Genomic DNA, 20,358 nt, shown 5'->3' on the forward strand with positions numbered 1-20,358 from the left:
ATTATTTATTGTGAGATATTGAAGTTTTAGCAAAAGAAACTTAAATGCAGTTCTTGGAATAAACTTTAAGCGCATAGAAAATAAATTTCAAGCAGCAGCTAAGCTGTAGTTGACTAGAACTTCATGTATATTTTTTGCTTTATTAAGAAATTTATGTTGTGAGCAGCCAAATAAATATAAGAAATAATTATATATCAACAAATTTGTTGCTGTTATGCAAACAGTCAAGCCAAAATGGTTCGTTACAATGTTTTTAACAAATAAATGCGAAATAGTTATTATTTTTAGTGAGCAATTAAATTCTTGGAACAATAATTCAATCAAAATTCTAATAGAGCAGCAAATAAATCTTTTTTCTTGCTATTATATTTCATTATTCTTTTTTAATATCTGATTGCAACAAGAATAATTCCATAATCTAAAGCAATAGTTACTTTTATAAAAATAATTGCTGCTCTTTATAAAAATCACAGCACATTGAGCAGACTTTCATGTCTATTCAATATTTGATAAGCAAATTATGCGCTTAACAAACAGTTGCTCTAAGTAAGACATTTAAGCGCTGCTTTGCCACAACAACAACAACAAAATGCTTATCAGCATTTGTTGCTAAGGTCAGCGAGTTTACTTTTTTTTTGTTGTTAAGCATTTGCTGCTGCATTTGCCTGTTTATATATAAAGTGTTAAATGAGCTGCATGAAAGGCAAGCTGGACAGCCATAAAAAGCAAAGCTTGGGGGGGTTAGCTTTGAAAAAGGCCAAAGTAGACAAAGGGTAAACAGAAATGCCAGTTGTTGCTTATCACACATGCAATATCACATAAACTAACGCAAAATGTCAAACTTGCAGTTGTGGCGTAAATGTCAAAAGGGTTGACAGCGTGGCAAGGGTTTTGCTTACTAGCTCTCTATTTTTTGTTTTGTTTTGTTGTCTTGCATGATTTACGATTGTCTATCAAAAGTGGCAACACACACACACACGCGTATAATATTTATATATATTTTTAAAAAGTAATGCAACGACTGTTAAAAGTTAATCAGTTGCCGCTGTTGCTGAGCTGCATGAATAATGGCCCAAATGCTAGACTGACATTTCATTAAAAACAAGCGCACAAAAAATAAATAATATGCAAAAAAGTTGAGAGGCAGAGAAAGAGAAAGAGAGAGAGAGCGTTAGACTCTTGCCAACACTTACACAGTCAATTGCGCAAATCTGTGCTTCAGCTAGAGCATTCAAAGTTGCAGATGAGGCTGTGTAATAAATAGAAAAAGACAGAGAGAGAGAGAGCGAAGGACTTGGCTCAACATCTGCAGCTCGATTATAATTTAATCTAGTGTGGTATGTGTGACAAACTCACGATGCATGCGACGTGACACAGCCGCCATTTTTCACAGCATAGCACTCTGCATATTACACTGCAAGAAAAACTTTAAGCGAGATAAGCAACTTGAATTGATTTATTGTCATAGAGTTTAATTATGGCTTGAAGCTTAAAAACGATGAAATTTTGTGTACTACTCGCACTTTAAATCAATTTACGCTCAAGCAGCCGCAGCTTTTGTTTATTTTTTTTTTTTTGCTGAGTGCAGAGAGAAAAAGTGAAATAGCTGCCAGGCAGGCGTAAAACAAAAAACACACACAAACCAAAAGGACCTGCAATGTGGCATGTGGCGAAATAGAAGTGTCTGTCATTTTTATAAATAACATTCTTTCTATGTGTGTGTGTGTGTGTTGAACAACATGTTGGCAGTGTGTCATTGCCACTACAATCTAAAAACAAATGACAAAAATGTCAACAATTTTTGGGTGTAGAGCTTAAAGTGGAGAAAGTGCGTAGTGTGGGAACTTTAAGTACCCAACTGGAGAGAGAGAGCGCATTGTCATAGCCTTGGAATGTGCTTTGTGTGGCTCGCTCGCCAATAAATATTTGCAATTTCCAACACCAACGCACAATTAAAATAAATGCGGCTCTTTGGACGCTGGAATTTCAGCTATTGTCATAGTTTGTCATTAAGCCCAGCAATTAAGCCATTTATGCTTTGCCAGCAGAATAGCAAAAATGTTAAGCACTTTACTTTCATGCGCAAAGTCTGCAACTTGAATTCCATGCCATGCCTGTTGTCGCTCTCGCAGCTAATTGAAACTGCCACAAAACCTAACCAGCAAAAAAAAAGGGCAAACATTGCTGCCCAACACTCACTGATGATGATAATGTTGTTGCTGCTGCTGCTGCTGCTGCTGCTGCTTTGGCCGTTGTGGGGTTTATGTTTATTTTTGGCCACATCAGCATACAAAACATTCCAAGCTTAGGGAAATGCTGGCAGGCGTATTAAATGTTATGAAAGTTATTTATAAATAGCACACACAGAGCTAGTTAATTAATATAATGTAATGCGAAATAAATTTAAATTTCTAAGCTGTGGCTGTAGCATAAATTTAAATTGCTATTAAAGCAGCTTGCAGCGTGGCGCGCTGCGCAGTGCAACAAAACGTAGCGCCGCTTAAAATCCTTCCGCTCATTATGAAAAGCAGCAGCAACCTCAAGTGCTGCTGTTGGTTGGGCTGCCTCGCTGGCTGTTGTGGCATGTCTCACAGTTGGCGGCAGCAGCAGCAACTCAACAACATTGCCACACGTTGTGCTTTTCATATTGCCCGCACACACACACATACAATGGAGCCGCCGCTAGCCTTGAGCCAGCTGTGCGCAGTTTCATTTAACTATGCACCGCATACTTGCCCCACCACCAGCAGCAGCAAAAGTGGCGCCTTTACCAACAGGCAGCTCAGCTTTTGCTTACAATTAACCCCAAAAATGAGTTTCCATTAAAAATGCCCCAGAGTCATCGATGTGTCGTGCATGCAACACACACACACACACACACACACACACACACACACTCATGCAACTTGCAACATGCGCTGCTGCTGCTGCTGCTTGTCTGCTCGTCGCTGTCGTCTCGGGCAACTTTACGACAACGCCACGTGACGTATGTGGAGCTGTCAGTTGTGTTTAATGTGCTCGCTTCGTTTTCTTGCATTTCTTTTTGGCTTCTTCTCTGCTGCTGCTGCTGCTGCTGCTTGCCACACGCCGCTTAAGCAAGCAAGTTGTTCACATATACTATATGGGCAGCATTATCGAAATTGTTGTAAGCTTTCAACTGCATGCAGCACAATTTGTGGCATTATATATTTGGTTATATATTTTTCAATTTCACAGTCATAATGTGCAAAAAGTTGCGCCAATTGTTATGCCAACTTCAAATGCTTGCAGTCCATTAAATGTGCTGCTGTCTCCAGCTGGCAATCTTCTATTTTATTACCCTGTGGCAAACACACACACACACACACACAGACACATGCACACATTAATAATTGCTCAAGCTAAGCGAGCAAACAATTTACATTTTCCTCATATGCTGGCAAAAACAATTAGACGCTTGATCACACTAATTGCAGTAGCATTAATCTATTGATTCCAAACACACACACACACACACACATACTCGCACACATGTGGCACGTCGACCATTTTAAATTGAATTTTAAATTAATAAACGTAGCGGTTGCATCAAGAATTACAAATTTATAAGCATCGCTTGCTTTCTTTTCTGCTTTGTGTTTTCACTTCTGCGGTTGCTGCTGCTGCGGCTGAGCTGCTGGCATTCTGAACCAAATCTATGCACAATTTTTTACTCTTGCTCCATTTTGCTTGCATGCTCTGTACGCTTTTGTTGCATAGGGTATATAAACTATAAAGTAAAATGAATTTGTTAAACAACATGTGTTAGTTTATAGCTTTAAATGTTTTAAATTATTTACAACACTTGCAGGCGCATTCCCTTGCCTAATCAAAATGCTTTTCACTTAGTTTCTTTTGTTGCATATAAATCTTGGTTTAGCCGACTGCGTTTTCTTCTCCTTTTGCCTAGTGGTTTGCATTTTGTCTCGCTCAACTCGCTCTCGCTGCTACGTTTTTTATGCCATTGTGTTGCACTTTTTGTTTTCTCTTCTCTTCTTTTTTTTTTGTTTTGGCATGTTTTGCTTTTGTGGTTTTAATTCTATTTTCGCTATAAATTGTTACGGTGCGGCTAACATTTTACGAAGGCGACGCCGTGCGGCGTTTCACAGTTGGCTGCTGCTGCTGCTGCTTGCTGCAAGTTTCGCAGTGTATATGTCTCTAGCATGCAACTAATTACATTTGCATATCTATGGTAAAGTGGAAATTCAGCGCCAGAGCTAGAAAATTCCAAAACAAGAAATTGCCGCAGTTGAGAGTAGCGAGAACTTGCTGCCTTGTCACGGCAAACATCAAACTCGAGTAGAACTTGTACTACAATCAGCATAATTATAAACTTCTTAGCATTGCTTACGCATTTGCTTTATATCAAAATAATAAGCATACGACAACGACAACAAAAACAACAGGCAAGCCAATTAAGAATGCGCTTGGCGGCGACTGATGATGAAAGCAGCAGCCCAGCAAGTTTTAAAGCGCGACGCGAATGCTTGCTGCCTGCTGCTGCGACTGTCATTTTGGACACGCCTACATGCACGAGTGCGTTTTGCTCAAGTTTTGCGTTGCTGCAACTGCGTTGAGCATTTTGTTAATTAGTCTATAATTAATATAAAAAGCTAACAAAGCAACTCAAGTTGGCTTTGATTGCCAGTTTGCTTTGCTTTTTGTTGCTTTTTTCATTATTGTGTGTGATTGTGTGTGTGGTGGCATTTTCAATTAAATTCAGTCAAGTGCAGCAGCTAAAGCAAATGGCGCGCTTAAAAGTAGGCAACAGTATTTCAAGCTTAAGTTTTATACGCCGCGCAACTGCAATCAAAGTTTCTATAGCACAAAAATCAATAACTGTCGCCAACTCCCCAGCGATAGCAAGTCAATTAATCAAATATAGTAGCCATAATTAACATGCTCACATACGTTCTAAAAAAAAAAAGAGAAACCTCAGTTGGGGTAGAGCTGTTGACATGTGCAGCGGAAAAAAACCTCAGGAAAAATTAATAAAGCTAAAAGCATGCAAGCAATAATGTTTATAAATTTAATTATGTAAATGTTGCAACAATAAAAACAAAAACACCACAAGCTAATGCCCCCAACAGTAGCAGCAGCAGCACCAGCAAGGACAAGGACAGACATAAAAAAAAAGAAATTTGTAATAGATGTCAAACACAAATTGAAATGCGAGCGTCCAGCTGTATACAAATATAGTTGGCAATCGTTTATACATATTTATGCTTTATAAACAGTTACTAATACATATGCACACACATATATAACTACTATATATATATATGGTAAAGCTCTGACTGTTGTTGACCCATCAACTGAATGCTCGTTTGCGACTCGCATATGAAATTAATTAAATTTTTTCGGCCTTGTCTGTCAGTGTGCGCATTGTACATTTAATGTCGCTGCTTTATGGTTGTTACCTTAATATAAATGCATGAAAGAGATGCCTATAGTGCTTGTCTATATGTAAATTCTTTGTCAGGCTTATACGCGCGCCCCAGCGCGTCGAGACTTTATTTTTTACATATGTATGTGCGTGTGTCTGTGCTTGTGTGCATTTTTGCATTTACGTTTGGTTATTAGTTTTTCTCTCTCTGGCATTTCCGGTATTTTTTATGTGCACACAGTGCCACAGTGAAAATCAAGGTCCTCGTCGTTGGCCTTTTATTGCTGTTGTCATGTTACTGTCTTAATTTAACTTGCAGCGGTTAATTAAAACAACAATAAAACAGAAATACATGGAAATGCTTAACTCTTGCATTTTGGTTTCATTTTATGTTCATAAGCTTGTGATTAATGCACAACCGAGTGGGGAAACTTTAATTACTAGTCGTACTTCAATTTTGTGTTACTAAAGTTGATCAAATCTAGAGCGTATTAAATAAAACTTTTATATTAACTTTCACAACATTCTGTGGGCTTCGTTTGCAACTAACAAATTTAATGAAATGATATTATTGTCAAAGTTGTACGTTTTTTATTTTATATTTTAAAACTATTTTCAGCTTATGCTTGTTATCAATAGCTAAAGCGAATTAAATGCTCATAATAAATTTGAAGCCCTTCAAGGCAGTTGGCTAACAAATTTAATAAACTCAAATATTCAATTAAATTTAAGCTCACCAAGTCTAAAGTGAATACAAGTGATACATTTTAATGAAACTTGCACTAATTTTTCAAAAATTCCATAAAACATAGAAAACTTTGCTAGATTTATATTTGCGAATGATTTTCAGCTTATGTTTTTAGCTCGCGCATAAATCAAGAATATCGCTAACGATGCTAATAATAATAAAAAATAAAAAAAATTAAAGTTAGTGCCATGTCAGTGTTTATGGAACATGCTGTTCACAGACTATTAAACAATATATTTAACAATGGAAATAAATCTCATGGCAAACATTTAAGCGCAACGCATTGCCGTGCATTGTCATATTATGTTGGTGTGCGTGTGTGTGTGTCAAAGGTAAATGTCATTAACTTAACAGTCTGCTGCGGCATTATGCAGCGTTTTATGAGCAGAGAGAACCAATAAATAATGTATATATGGCATATAAACAAGCGTAGAGCAGAGAAATGCATATTAACGTTTGCTTTTAGTGTGTGGAATGTGCAGCGTACTCAATTATACAGCAAAAATGGGCTGGAACGCGCGCTGCTTTATGCGTTTATTACGAAATGTAATTATGCAACTTTATGCAAGTCTATTTAAATGTTTAACATGTCATTTACATATGAACGGTTTAATGTTCGCGCATTGAATCGAAATTGTTGTACGCTTGACAACCGAACGACAGCCAGACAGACATACGTGCGTGTGCGTATAATAATAATAATATAACAAAACAGAAAGAGAAAGAGAGAGGGAGCTGGTAGAAAAATAATAAAATATAAACAACGAGCATAACAAAGAGCCAATTAAAAGGCTAACAATGTGCGCCCATAGACCAAAAGTTTTTTAATTATAAGTTTAAATTCAACACAAACACACACAAAACAAAAACATTTAAGCCGTGTATGGATGTGTGTAACTTCAAAAGCATAAAAGTCTGTTTGTTGCCCATAAAAGTATGCTATAAAGTGTGCGCATTACACACATGACCATGTGTGCTAGTCCAGCTGCCAATGACTTTTTTTTTGTTGTTGTGGCTGTTGCCCAATGTAACTGTAACCAGCATTATATATGTGTAACTGTAACTGTAACTGCAACTGTAGTAGTAGCTCTATAGTTGTATTTGTATTTTGTGTATTTGTAGTAGTGCTTAATGGCCAGCATTGTTAATTGCGTGCCATAAATCTGTGCAGCAGCATCGTCAACCTCAAACTACGGCAACTTTTGACTGTTCAGTTTTTGCTAGCATATATATTTTATAACTCAGCCAGCTTTTAGCCACCTTCTGCAAAAAAGACAAGCACACATACACACACACACACACACACACTGACAAATGGGCAGACAAAGTAGCATGTTACATGTAATTAATTTCAAATTATTTATACATGAACGCGCATTGGCCACTAAAAGAAGCTAAGAGCAACAAAAGCCGCAAAATGTTAATAAAAACTTTAGCCCGAAAGCCTGCGGACTTGCTCACACACACACACACATGCATATGTATGGGTGTTGCTGTAGCTCAATTAAAGACAGAGCAGAGCAACAATAGCATTGTAGTCCATAAGCAAAAAAGTTTATAATAAAAGCGCCAAGAGATGGCTGCACAAATAGTCAATTGAGTGTTGCTTATTGAGCACTTAACAACACTTATTAAATGCATATATAATTTTTAATTAAGCTTAGCTCAAAACAAGGCTTTGAGGCTACAAACTTGCTTTTTGTTATAAGCGAAGCTATCAATATCTTATAAAAAGGGAAACTGCAACTATTTTCTTTGCAGTTATTAATAATAAGATTCTTAATATGTTGCTCAAACTTTCAATTGGTCAATGTGATAATGCAAATTTTCTTTATAATATTGTAATTCAAATTCACAAGAATTAATAATGCAAATTTTCTTTATAATATTATAATCCAGATTCATAAGAATTTCATAGTAAAGATAAACAATTGGGAAGGCAAAACACGAAAGCGAAACTCATTAAGTTCACGTAGCTGATTGACATAATAAAATAATAACAAAAAACAAGTGGACAGGTTAAAGTTGGGCGCCACCAACATTTTAATACACTTTGACTAGGGTATCGCACTAGGGTATCGCACATGCACTCACAAACGCATACACACAAAACAGCTAAAGCGCGCGTCACAGCTCGTTTCGCTGTAGCGTCAGCAGCGACGGCGCCGCTGCGTCCGCAGCGAGTTTGTATGGACGGTCAGCACGTGCACCCCGCTGTCTATATGAAAATTGAAATGTGAATAATTCCTAAGTTATTTGACCGATCGTTTTAAAACTTGCACAATCGGTCGAAAAACATGACTAGGCAATTTTAAGATTTATTCAGATTTTTAAAGATTTTTCTACTGCCTTATATATTGTTTTTTCGATTTTGCGGGGGAGGGGGGCGGAAATAAAAAAATAAAATAAAAGCGTTCGGGTTTGGATATGGAGCACCTACATACCAAAATTGGTTGCTCTAGCTCTTAAAGTTGCTGAGAAACAGTTGCTCAAACATTAAGACGGACATGGATATATCGACTCAGCTCGTCGAGCTGATCAAGAATATATGAACTTATGGGGTCTGCCACGCCTCCTTCCTTCCTGTTACATACATTGAGCAACTTCATAATACCCTTTTCATTTTTTACAAAAATGTCAAAGTGTATAATAATACAAAGTTGACGTATCTGAATGACATTGTATTATTTTTTGTTATCATTTTACATGTATTACATATTTAGATATTTTATATATTATGCTTTTCGTTAAGCTAGTCTCAAATCAAGAAAAAATATAGCATAGCTCTGAAATTAAATTGAAGATTGCAGATTGCTATATGCACTTCTCTTAGTTATTAAATTAAGATTAAATAATAAACACAAAACCTATTAAGTTAGCATTATCTTATAAAAAATGTGAGCTCAACTTCTTGCTGAAATTTGTTTGTTGCCAATGTGTTTGTTAGATCTATGGCCTAACTTTAATTTTTCTTTTATAAATGCAAATTTACATGCTAATTCATAAGAATTTTACGAGTGCTTGAGCTACATTTCGATACGAAGAACGCCGATTCGTATCTGAATACTTATTCCTTTATTTTTTATTTAAGTTGCTTGCCTGAGACGTTGTTGGCTGCGCCTGTTTCTGCGCATTTTCTGTATTTACGTTTAATACTTTTTTGTACGGCCCGTTTCCACTTTATTAATTTTAAGCCGTCAAGAGTTGCTGCAATATATTTATTGTCTTTGGCTTACAGGCAGTGCCGCTGCCTTTACCGTTACCAATTACCTTACGCACGCAGATTTCCTTTTGATTGTTACACACACACACACACACAGAGAAGAGAGTTCATATACCTCAGTCTAACTGCCTGCTGAGCCTACTGAGGTCTCCCTACCTGGTCTGCTTAACATGTTGGAGCATTAAAGCGTTTGCCCTATGCGGCCATAAAGTCGGCAATGGTTGCCAAGCGGAGCAGCAAGTACTCATAACCCAGGCAGGCAGTAGCAGTAGCAGCAGCAGTAAGGCGGCCGCAAAGTATTTATTTGTTAACTGGTTTAATGACGCCTGTGGCACGCAGCTGCCACGCCCTTAGCTCATAAAATGCGTGCCACGCACTTTAAGCCACAAAATGCAATTGCTCTCTCTTTGTACGTGTGTGTGTGTGAGTTCGCTTGTGTATAAATCATAGCATTTTGGCTTTAAGCGTTAAACTGTGCAGCATTAACTGCTTTTTGGGTCTGGCTGCCTGGCAGGCGGTCCGCTTCAGCTCACTCTTTCTCTTTCTGTTTCTGTTGCTCTGCACGCTCAGGTAGCTACTGCTACTCCACTCTCCTCCACTCTGTGAGCGCACAACAGCTGCGTTCCAATAAGCACATAATTGAATTCTGATCATAAATTTGCATTATGTCCAGAACGCGCGGCTTCATTTTGGTTTTGGTTTCGTTTGGTTTTGGCAGCAGCAGCAGCAGCAGCCAAAGCGTTATAATTTTCATTTTCAGCCTCTCTCACTCTCTCTTTCTCTCTCACTCTCAGTTAGTCTCTTCGCACAGCACGTGGCTTATGTTATAATTTTACCCAAAACGCACATTTCGCATTGGGGCAGCGAGATACTCATAAAAACGTGCTGCATGTAAATAGTCCACGGAAAAGGCGCACAGCTGGATGAATGCCAGCATAAAATGCAACGATTTATGATAAAAACACCTAAAATGTATGGCCGGGCAACAAGGCCAAAAAACAAACCCCCACCCACGCCCCACGAATGGTCAAGAGCTCTGGCAGAACTGCAAATTAATGAAAATTCTGTGGCAAGGCAAAATTAAATGGAACATTAGTGGCTTGTATATATTTATATAAAAAGGCAAAAGCATAAATTGCTTTAAAATATAAATTTAAAGCTAAATTTATGTTAGAAATAAAAGTTTCTTTAATACAAGTTAATGCCCAAATAAATTCTTGGTTAAATTAGTAATTACACCTTTTACTTTATGAAGCATTAGTGGCTTGTTTTATATAAAAATGCAAAGCATAAATTGCTTTAAAATACAAATTTAAACTTCTTACATTTACTTCTTACATCATTGCATTAATAATTTCTGACTTATTAGTTATTATAGCTTGTATTTGATCAATTTCAAACATTAGTGTCTTTTATATAAGAAGGCAAAGCATAAATTGCGTTAAGATATAAATTTAAAGTTAAATTTATATTAGAATAAAAGCCTAAATAAATTGTTAGTTAAATTAGTAATTACACTTTTTACTTTATTTGTGGCTTGAAAATTTTTTGTATAAAAAGGCAAAGCATAAATTCTTTTAGAATTTAAATTTAATGTTAAAGCTGCTTGAGCATTTCTCACATTTAAAATTTATATTAGAAATAATATTTCTTCGTAGTCTTTTACTTTAGCAAAGCTTAAATAACTGTGCTCGTTATTTTCAATCACTTGACAGTTAACTTGAAAACTATTTCAAAGCATTTAGAGCTAGACATAGATAAATACTTAATATCTTAACAATTCCATTAGTGAAAACAACAAACCTACATCAAATTGTTAGGCAGCGGCTGGCGTTTAACTTATTTTAAATGCCAAAGCAAAATGTATTATTATTCCAATGAAATCGAAAGTTTGCTTATATATCTTGTTATCGTGAATTGATTCATTGATTTAATTTTTACATTCAAATATGCAGATGACTTTTAACCTTCGGCTACTACATCTGTTTGTATTCCCAAAAATATTTAGAACATTTATGCATAGCCAGGCAACATTTTTTATTGGCATATTTATGTAGTTGTTGAACAATTTCTTGACTTGACTTTGGCTTGCTGCATGGAGAGAGGGAGAAAGGTATACATTAGGGGCGTGTCATATATTTCGCATTGATTGTTTTCAATAGCGCACAACAAATGTGCCTGTCAAAAATTAATCACATGCACTTAGTAGTAAACACCCACAGACATAAATACACATGAACAAACACACAGACATATATATATGTGTGTGTGTGTGTGTGTGTGTGTATTCGCGCGCGTTTATAGACAAGCAAGACAATGCCAGCAACACATATTTATAATTGAATTTGGCTTTTGTTGTTGCTGTTGCTGCTGCTGCTGTTTTGACGCTGTCTGTCCAAGTTGGCAGGTTGGAAATCGATGGGCCAACAGGCAACTGGCAGTTGCCTGAAAGCACGCAATTTATTTTCATTTCTCTAATAGACTTATTTAGACACACACACAAAGAGAAAGAGAGAGAGAGAGAGAGAGAGAGCGCTACAGTCAAGCTGCCAATATGCGTGCATAGCGTGATAAATTATTTGTAATTTATTAATTTATTTATTAATTTTGCCAGCGTGTTTTGCTTTTGTCTGTCCGCATTGTTTACGCAGCTTACAGCTCACATCATTTTGACTATGCAGCAAATAATTACACACACACACACACACACATGTGTGTGCATTTACTTGTGTTTAAATATATGTTAAACATTTATCAAGAAACATAAGCGCTAATTGCTGTAAGCGTTTTTTGTTTTTTAAATCAATTGCTGCGCTTTAACTGCTGTCAGTCTTTAACAATTAATCGATAACTGTTTATCGCAGCAACTCTGCACATTTTTTATAGCTACTAATTTAGCCTTAATAAGCCAAAGCCAAGCAATATGAAGGTGTTTATAGTATCTTGTGCTTTGTTTGTTTTCTCTGCTGTGTTTTTCGATTTTTTTTTTAAATGGAGACGACAGCGCAATTTAATGGCCAACTCACATGCAATTCAAACGTTGTTGTCAGCTTGTGTTGACAATACAAATGGTTTTTCAATGATTTATTATTGCATTAGAACGCATTAGATGTGAGAATGTCTCGCTAGACAAAAGTTACATTCCGTAGGTCCAATCCCAGTCCAGTCTGCAGCTCAGTGCGCAGTCAGTGGAAATGCATAAAAATGAGCCATAAGTTTAAAAATTTATAAAATGCGCTAGCGCATAACTGCCAGACCCACGACCAGACGCTGCTGTTGTCTTGCCATGGGGCGTGGCCGTAGTACCATTTGATACAATTCGCTTGCAGGCAGAGCAGAGCATTATCAAATGTCTACGACAAGAAAAATTAAATTAAATTGTAAAGAGTCAGCCAGAGAGTGAAAGAGAGCAGACTCTAGCGCGTGCTATATGTTAAAATGGTCTTCGACAGGCTGCTGGGCTGGCTGGCTGGCCTGGCCTGGCTAAAGAAATTGAAACTGCAGCAAACTCTAAGACGACTATCTCCGGCTCTAGAGCCGATGCTGCTGCCGCTGCTGCTGTGCAATGCGACGCGTTGCGACTGCTCTCACAACCTTCGTAATGCAAACTTAATAAGATGTAAGAACGTCTTGCCCTGGCTCTGACTCTGACTCTCTCTCTCTCTCTCTTTCTCTGTGTGCATGTCGTCTGTCAGTTGATACACATGCAACTATCAGTTCTACTGCACTGACATTTAGACAAACAGACAGACAGGCAGTCGCTACGTTCCGCAGCCCCATTGCAGCATTTCGTCAGTTTGGTACGTCAGTTCATCTGTCGCCGTGTCTTTGTCGGTTAGACATTTTCCTAGCGGACAGCTCAAAGAGTCAGCAAAATTGTTGTTGCCACTGCTCCCACGTTCCACCTTCTTATAACTGTAATCAGTAAACATTTTATGCTGCAAACTGTAGTGCATATTGTATTAGACATGACATGGGTCTTATATACTAGAGCGAGCTAGAGAAAGAGTGAGAGAGAGAAAGAGTGAGAGAGAGAGAGCGGCAGAGTGAGGGAGCTACAAGATTTCTTGGTATATTCTACAAGTTGAAAATGATTCAACAAGAGCTATCAAATATATTGCAGACTTGCTAAATATTCGACATATCGTAAACACACGAATGTCGTAATTTTCTGTTTATTCATCAGATGTGAGCTAGACGAATGTAAATTTAAATTTTAAATTGATAATACTAAAGATTTGCTTACTGTATTTAAAGCTAAGCTTTGGAATATTGTAAACTAATTGAATATTGTTAAGTTCTCTTTGTATCTTTGCTATTATAATATAATGAATATCGTTGCTTAACTTTAAAGTGCACACAAATTTCTAGTTAATTTCAATTACAAGAATTAACTTTTTAGTGTCGATTGCATATCGTACATTTTGCTTTGCTCTATTAAAAGTAAATATTTGAAATATCTCTAACTAAATATCGCATTCTAATGACTCTAGTTGTTAAACTTTAAAGTTTAGAATCATTAATTTCCAACACTTGCGCTCAAACTTCAGCAACAAAATTTTGTCTGAGCACCCTTTATGGTTCCATATATCTATTAAGTGACGTCATTAGGGGTTACTTTGAGGACACTTGAGGCGTACTCATGGCAACATTGCCCCTACACTTCTGCAATGCGTTACAATTGTTCTGCAATGGCAAAGGATGTCTCTATGGCATAATGATGTTGTTGCATGCGTTGCTCCTTCATTAGTCAGATCAATGAGCTGCTGTCTGATGGCAGAGACATGTGCCAGAGCTATGGACAGAACGGAAGTGTTGACTTGCCACAAATTTGTCGGCATCTTGTGCATGGAAAACTTTGTGTGTGGTTTTTCTTTTTTTTCAACAGCTCTTTCAATTTTTTTCTCTACTCTATTTTTTTTTTTATTTTGCTGCTGCCTCTGGCACTTGCGGCTTTATTGTTGGCATTGTCTAACATCTTTAGCAAGTTGCCTTTTTCCGGGGCTGCCACTAAAAAAACGGTTATTTACTCTGGCAAGCCTTGGGCGGCTTGCCTTGTGCCTTGTCGCAAACACTTTTCAGTTTGCTCTCATCCTCGACGCTGCCCGACGCTTGTCTTGCAGCTTTTGCCTGTGTGTGTGTGTGTGTGTGTGTGTGTGCCTACTTAACACAATAAACACTCAATTTTCGAGCATGTTTTGTTTGGGATTTGCCCCAACTACTTTTACACACACACACACAGATACATAGATAGACAGCATGTATCTTAGGGCGTGTGCTGGGTTCGAAACTTTGCTAAGCAGCAATTGTTTGCTTTCGGCTTTGGGCCTAATACCGAAATCGAGGCCTATAAATACATTTAACGTCTGACAATTGCTGACTGCTGTTGTGCCTTGATTTGTTTTCAATTGCCTTGCCGCAAAGTTTTTACAACTTATCAAGCCAAGTTGACACCAAGTTTTAACTTGCATTAAATAGCTGTCAATGCTTGAGCATAGAGACTGGCAATATTAAAAATTTAAAGTCCTTTTCAAGCTGTGATTAGAGGCTGCGAGTGCTTGAAAATTACGCGCAAATGTTGGGCTGAAATCTCTGCGCAACTTTTTAATTTTCTAACGAGTTTTATTTGCAATGAACACAGCTATTTTAATAATTTAGCAATAGCAACAACTTGATGCAAAGCGAGCTAATGCTAATACGCTTTGGATGCTAAAGAAAGAGCGCGCAACGCTTATTTTCTTACGTAGGACCTGACCCTTGGCTGCAAGTGAAGGGAGCAAAAAAAATGCTAGAGCGACTGTTATCAATCTTAAAAATGCATGAATAATTAAAATATGCAAATATGCTTGTGGCCAGTTTGGCTGTGGCAAGCAGCCTTTAAGTCCTCTGTAGCCTCAAAGACTTTAAGGCAACATTTTGCTTTTAACATTTGCTGCTTGCCTTTCGCTTTCGGCGCGTCTCTAAAATGTTTGCTATGCCAACACTCAGCTAAATTCCCCAACGCGCTGTAAACAGCATATTTATCAGCCAGAGTAGAGAAACAAAAAAGAAAGAGAAAGAAACGAAGGCATGGCAAAAACGACGCGTGAAAATTGCGCCTTTGAAAGTGACTCAATAATGCAAACACCTGCAGAGAGTGAGAGAGAGTTAGGCTTTTATTTTCTTTTATAGCCAGCACGAGTGGCAAAGCCTGAATGGGATGGAGAGTGTGAGCAGCTTAGGTCAGTGGCATCAAAAAAAAAAAAAAAGCAGACTACATGCAAATAAAGCGCTTTATGTGCGTTGCTTTTGTGCCGTCTAATGATGTTTATCGCTATCAAGACACTGCTGCCTTTGTAGCCAAAGCAAGAAGCGTGTGTTGCTCCTCGCTCCTCCGCCAGTCAAAAAGCGCTGCAAAAAGCATTAAAAAGAAAATGTAGCCAGGTGCAGAAGCTACCGAGTGCGAGTCGCTTTTGGCTTTTATTAGCTATTCCATTAAAAAGCGTTGTCACATAAAACTCACGAAGCGCCAAGATGGAGCAACAACAACAACTAGGAACAACAACTCTGTGTGCTGTTGACTGTCGCGTCTGTATTGTTCACACATTTGCCAGCACTTTTTGCAGCAGCAGCAGCAGCTTAATTGAAATGCATGAAAAGCCACATGAATTTGGTAGTCAGCGACACAGTGGCCAACACCCCGAACATCCCACGCACCCCTCACCACGCACCCCTCACCACGCACCCCTCAGAGCTTCAGCGGCGACACTCGCTTGGCTTGGCTGCTTGGCTTTATAATAAATGCAGACACACACGCACTGACGCACCAAGCGACGCGCATTGGTCAGCGATGCACGCCGGTTAGTTAGCCAACCCCTCCAGCTCCTCTCATGCCCCACCGCCTCTGCTCTAACACTGTAAATGAAGTGTTCAACGCCTGCATCGCTGCCTTTCCTGCCCTCACTCCTTTACTGTCTGCTGTTAGATTTTTCCATTGCATTTTCAAATTGGCGACGCATAGTCAACGACAGTAGCAACAACAACAATGTGCGTCCACTAAAAGCAACAACAACTAACGACAGCAAAATCAACAACTTTAGTCTTTAACTAAAATGTCGGCTGCTGCAACAATTTGTTGCTAGGCATGCACTAAAAATTTAAAAAGAAAAAGGCAGCATTCAGTTTTGTTTATTAACTTAAAACTCAACGTTTATTTTATTTATAAGAATTTCTTCTTAGTGCAACAATTTTTTTATTAACTTAAAATTTAAAGCAATATATTGCTTAGACATTTTTATTCTCACTTAGTTGACTTTTTTTTATATTTTTTAGAATTTTTATTCTGCTAGGCAATTTCATAACAATATTCTATAAGTATAGTTAAAAAACATTTCAGCTCTTCAAAGACATCTTTATACTTTTTAGCAATTTATAGAAAAATATTTTGTAGAATTTTTTTAGAAGTTCGGCAACTTTTAGCTGACGCATATTTTTAGTGGCGCACTCGGATTTATTTATTAAGCATACAAATCTCAGCTCTATCAATAAAACTCTCAGCCTCGCTAACTGCAGTTAAAGCAAACAAATGTTGTTTGGTTATGCAGCAGCTAAAAATTGTATTTGCCACAATAGAAAAATCTGTTTCAATTCACGTCTGTCTCTCTCTCTCACTCACTCAGTCTGTCTGTCTGTCGGGTTGTCAAACTTCATACAATTTTGTGCATTTGTTTAATAAAACTTTTTATTTGTTAATTTTTTGGCACGTTGTTTTTTATTTTGAGAACTTTTTGTTGTTCTGCATTTGTGAGAAAGCGATGCTGCAATAATAAATAAAGAACCCAAAAACCGAGCAACGACAAGTGACTGAACATGAAAGAGAATGAGAGTGAGAGAGAGAGAGATAGAGAGACAAAAATAGCTGAAAATGGCAAGCCAGACAAACGGACAAAAGAATGTTGAGAGGCAACGTCAAATGTCAACATCAAATGTTGTTCTTGTTGTTGTTTGTTGCTTTGCATTTATGCATATGGATGTGCATGGGCATGTGTGTGTGTGTGTGTGTGTGTGTGTCATAATGCATACACACATGCATATGTAGTACCGCGCAATTTTTTGTCTCTGTTAAATTTTAATTTCACGCTGAAAAAACACGCACAAGCCAAAGCCAGAGCCAGAGACCAGAGAGCTGAAGAGTGTGTGGCTGGCTGGCTGACTGGAGAGAGATAAGGTAGAGAATGTGCGGCAAGCAACTGCAGCTTTGTCGTTTATTGTAGTCGTTGTCGTTGTTAAATGTTTTGACAAAAAAGCGCAGCAATAAAATAAATGAATCTCACTCAAAACAACAACGAACAAACAAAAAGAGCGCGCGCGAACGAATTATAAATATGCTTAACACATGTGCATAACTAAATGAATGTACAAAATAAATGCAAAGCTTAAAGCTTACAGTTCTTCTTAGTTCTTGCAACTTAAGGTAGCCAAACATTCAACCTTAACTTTGTGGCATGCCCAGCAGCTTCCGGCAGCTGCAGCAGTCAAACGTCGTTGAACGTCTGCTGCATTTAATTGGAAAATGTAAATGAGCTTTGTTTCATTTTGCCAGCGGATTTGCTTTAAACTTGCCTCAAACCTCAATATGCAGTTGCAACAACAATAACAACAACAACAACAACAATGCTGCGTGCCTTGTTTGTTGCTTTAAGTGCGCGACACAAAAGAAATGTGACAAGGAAAAATGCTGACCCCGCACGCATACTCAAAACATATGCACACACACACCCACATATGCAATTCTCTGTCTGTGTGGGTATGTGGGTTGCACGCCATTGTTTGACTTACAAAATGGCGTAGAAAACGCCAACAAAGGCAAACTGACGCGGGTGAGCTTTTAAAAAACGGCAACTTCCGTTTATAAAAGCGTCATGTAAAACAATACTTTATATGTATGTGTACTTGTCTGTGTATGTGTGTGTGTGTGCCGCTGCATATTTGTGGCATATTGTTTTCCAAAACTTTTGCTCTGCTCCTCCACACACACACAAACACAAACGTCACATAAAAAACTATAAACGTGCTTCACACACATATTTTTAAGCTAGCTACTCTTCATAGGCGTAGCCCAGTCAAAGCCAAAAGGGGCAACCTAATTGTTATACATTAATGTAAATGCTTTGCCCCACTACTGAAATTCTGGCTACGCCTCTGCTTCACTTGCAGCATAATTTTTAGCCCTGTTTATTTTTATACAATTTTTTTTGTAACATTTTCTTCTCTACTTTGTGCAATTGCAGGCGATAAAACACCCGCTGGCTTTCCAGTTATAACACAAACCCCAACCACACGGGTCATCGAAGTGGGTCACACAGTCCAAATGCAATGCAAAGCCATTGGAAATCCAACGCCAAACATCTATTGGATCAAGAATCAGACAAAGGTGGATATGAGCAATCCACGCTATGCAGTCAAAGATGGTAAGTATCTTATACTATATCTTTATAACTATAGAATTTACAGTTGAGCAAATATTTGCTGGACATTTAACAGGCCAAATCTTACGCCCTCAAAAAAAATTACTCATACGTCTTAAAAAAAAGTTTATGTAATGTAAAAAGAGTTCAACAGCCCAAGCAATCAAAATAAAATTATGACGCTTCAATAAATAAAAATTGTAGCTATTTGTTACAAAAAATTGCGTATATGTATGATTTTAAATGAAAATTCATAAAAAATAACATGCATAATCAAATTATTGCGCTTCAATAACTAAAAAAATTCGACCTATTTTGATAAGTTATTTTCATTAAAGTAATTCTAGAAAAAAACCATCAATATACCTATTTAGCCAAGATATATTTAATTTGAGCAGTCATTTTTATAATAGAAACCCATAAAAAAAGTATTAATCACCGCTTAAGTTGTTTTGTCAAATGTCCACATATATTCATAGTGTAGTTAGTCTATTTATTGATAGACTGGGAAACATAATTTATGTCGTGTCAGTCGTAGAACTCATGAAGCTTGAAGTTACCCTTGAACTCTGTCTGCTTTTAGTTAAATTAATATTTATGTTATCAGCTAAAGTCACTTACTCAATTGACAAAAGCACAAAACGCGCTTATCAAATTGAAAGCATTGCCTGTTGTTGTTTCAAGCTTTTAGCTGTAACATATACGAATTGCAACAATCTTCATTTATTAAAATTCAACTCTCTTGGCGGCCCTTGTTGCCCTTTTTTTTTGTATTTTGCGCTTACGCTCATTTGAATTTCTTAGAAGTTTACTTATGCTTCAACGCATTTTGTGTCACAAGTTTTTTGGCGCTTGGTTAACGTTTGACTTTTGGCAGCTGGCAGCCAGGCAGGCCGGCAGTCCTTTTAGAGCTGAAGGAAATACTTACCTTTTTAGCCATTTTGCGCGCTGCTGACAAACGATAAAGTTGGTCCTTTTAAGTGCAACCTGTATGGGGCAGCTGTGGCGGCGGGCAGCAATTTTATGAGCGCGCTCCAGCTAGTTGAGATCTTGAAACTTTTTGTCAAATGTCAACAAAATGTTGCCAGCTGCCTCTAATCAAGTAGTTGGCTCCTACAGTTAGGACACTCATAATATTGAGCAGCATTTCTAATTACGTATACGCAGCGTGCGCTCCCTCTCTCTCTCGCTCTCAATGTCTCAATGTTGACATGACACATCAAACGCTGACATCGACAACTAACAAAGCCGCCGTCAACAGCAGGCGAGCAGCAACGTTGGTCATTAGAAGTACAAATATTGACATTAATATTGACATTAATATGCATTAAAAGAGGTACCTTTTAAAATGACATCAATGGCCACCAACACTGCGTCCGAACCAGCAGCAGCAGTAGCAGCCGCGACAGGACGCGGCGATAATAATGATTATATTTGCGTTAAAGCGCCACACAGCAGGTGCCTCTGAGCTGAGCTGAGCGCTCTAGCTTCAATCGCGTTTCGATTGCAAGTGCCATTGACAGGCCGGTCCGTCCGT

The 20,358-nt window shown here is 37.8% G+C and overlaps 1 protein-coding gene across 1 annotated transcript in view; it reads left to right on the forward strand.

Moving 5' to 3' along the window:
- The window catches only part of LOC108607860 (tyrosine-protein phosphatase Lar), a 93,790-nt gene that overhangs the window by 42,075 nt on the left and 31,357 nt on the right, over positions 1 to 20,358 (forward strand). Inside the window, exon 4 of the mRNA XM_017998943.2 lies at positions 18,645 to 18,824. Within this exon, the coding sequence (XP_017854432.1) occupies positions 18,645 to 18,824 (180 nt within the window). The remainder of the gene's footprint in view (positions 1 to 18,644; positions 18,825 to 20,358) is intronic.

This window comes from Drosophila busckii, chromosome 2L, assembly GCF_011750605.1.
Source record: "Drosophila busckii strain San Diego stock center, stock number 13000-0081.31 chromosome 2L, ASM1175060v1, whole genome shotgun sequence".
NCBI lineage: Eukaryota > Metazoa > Arthropoda > Insecta > Diptera > Drosophilidae > Drosophila > Drosophila busckii.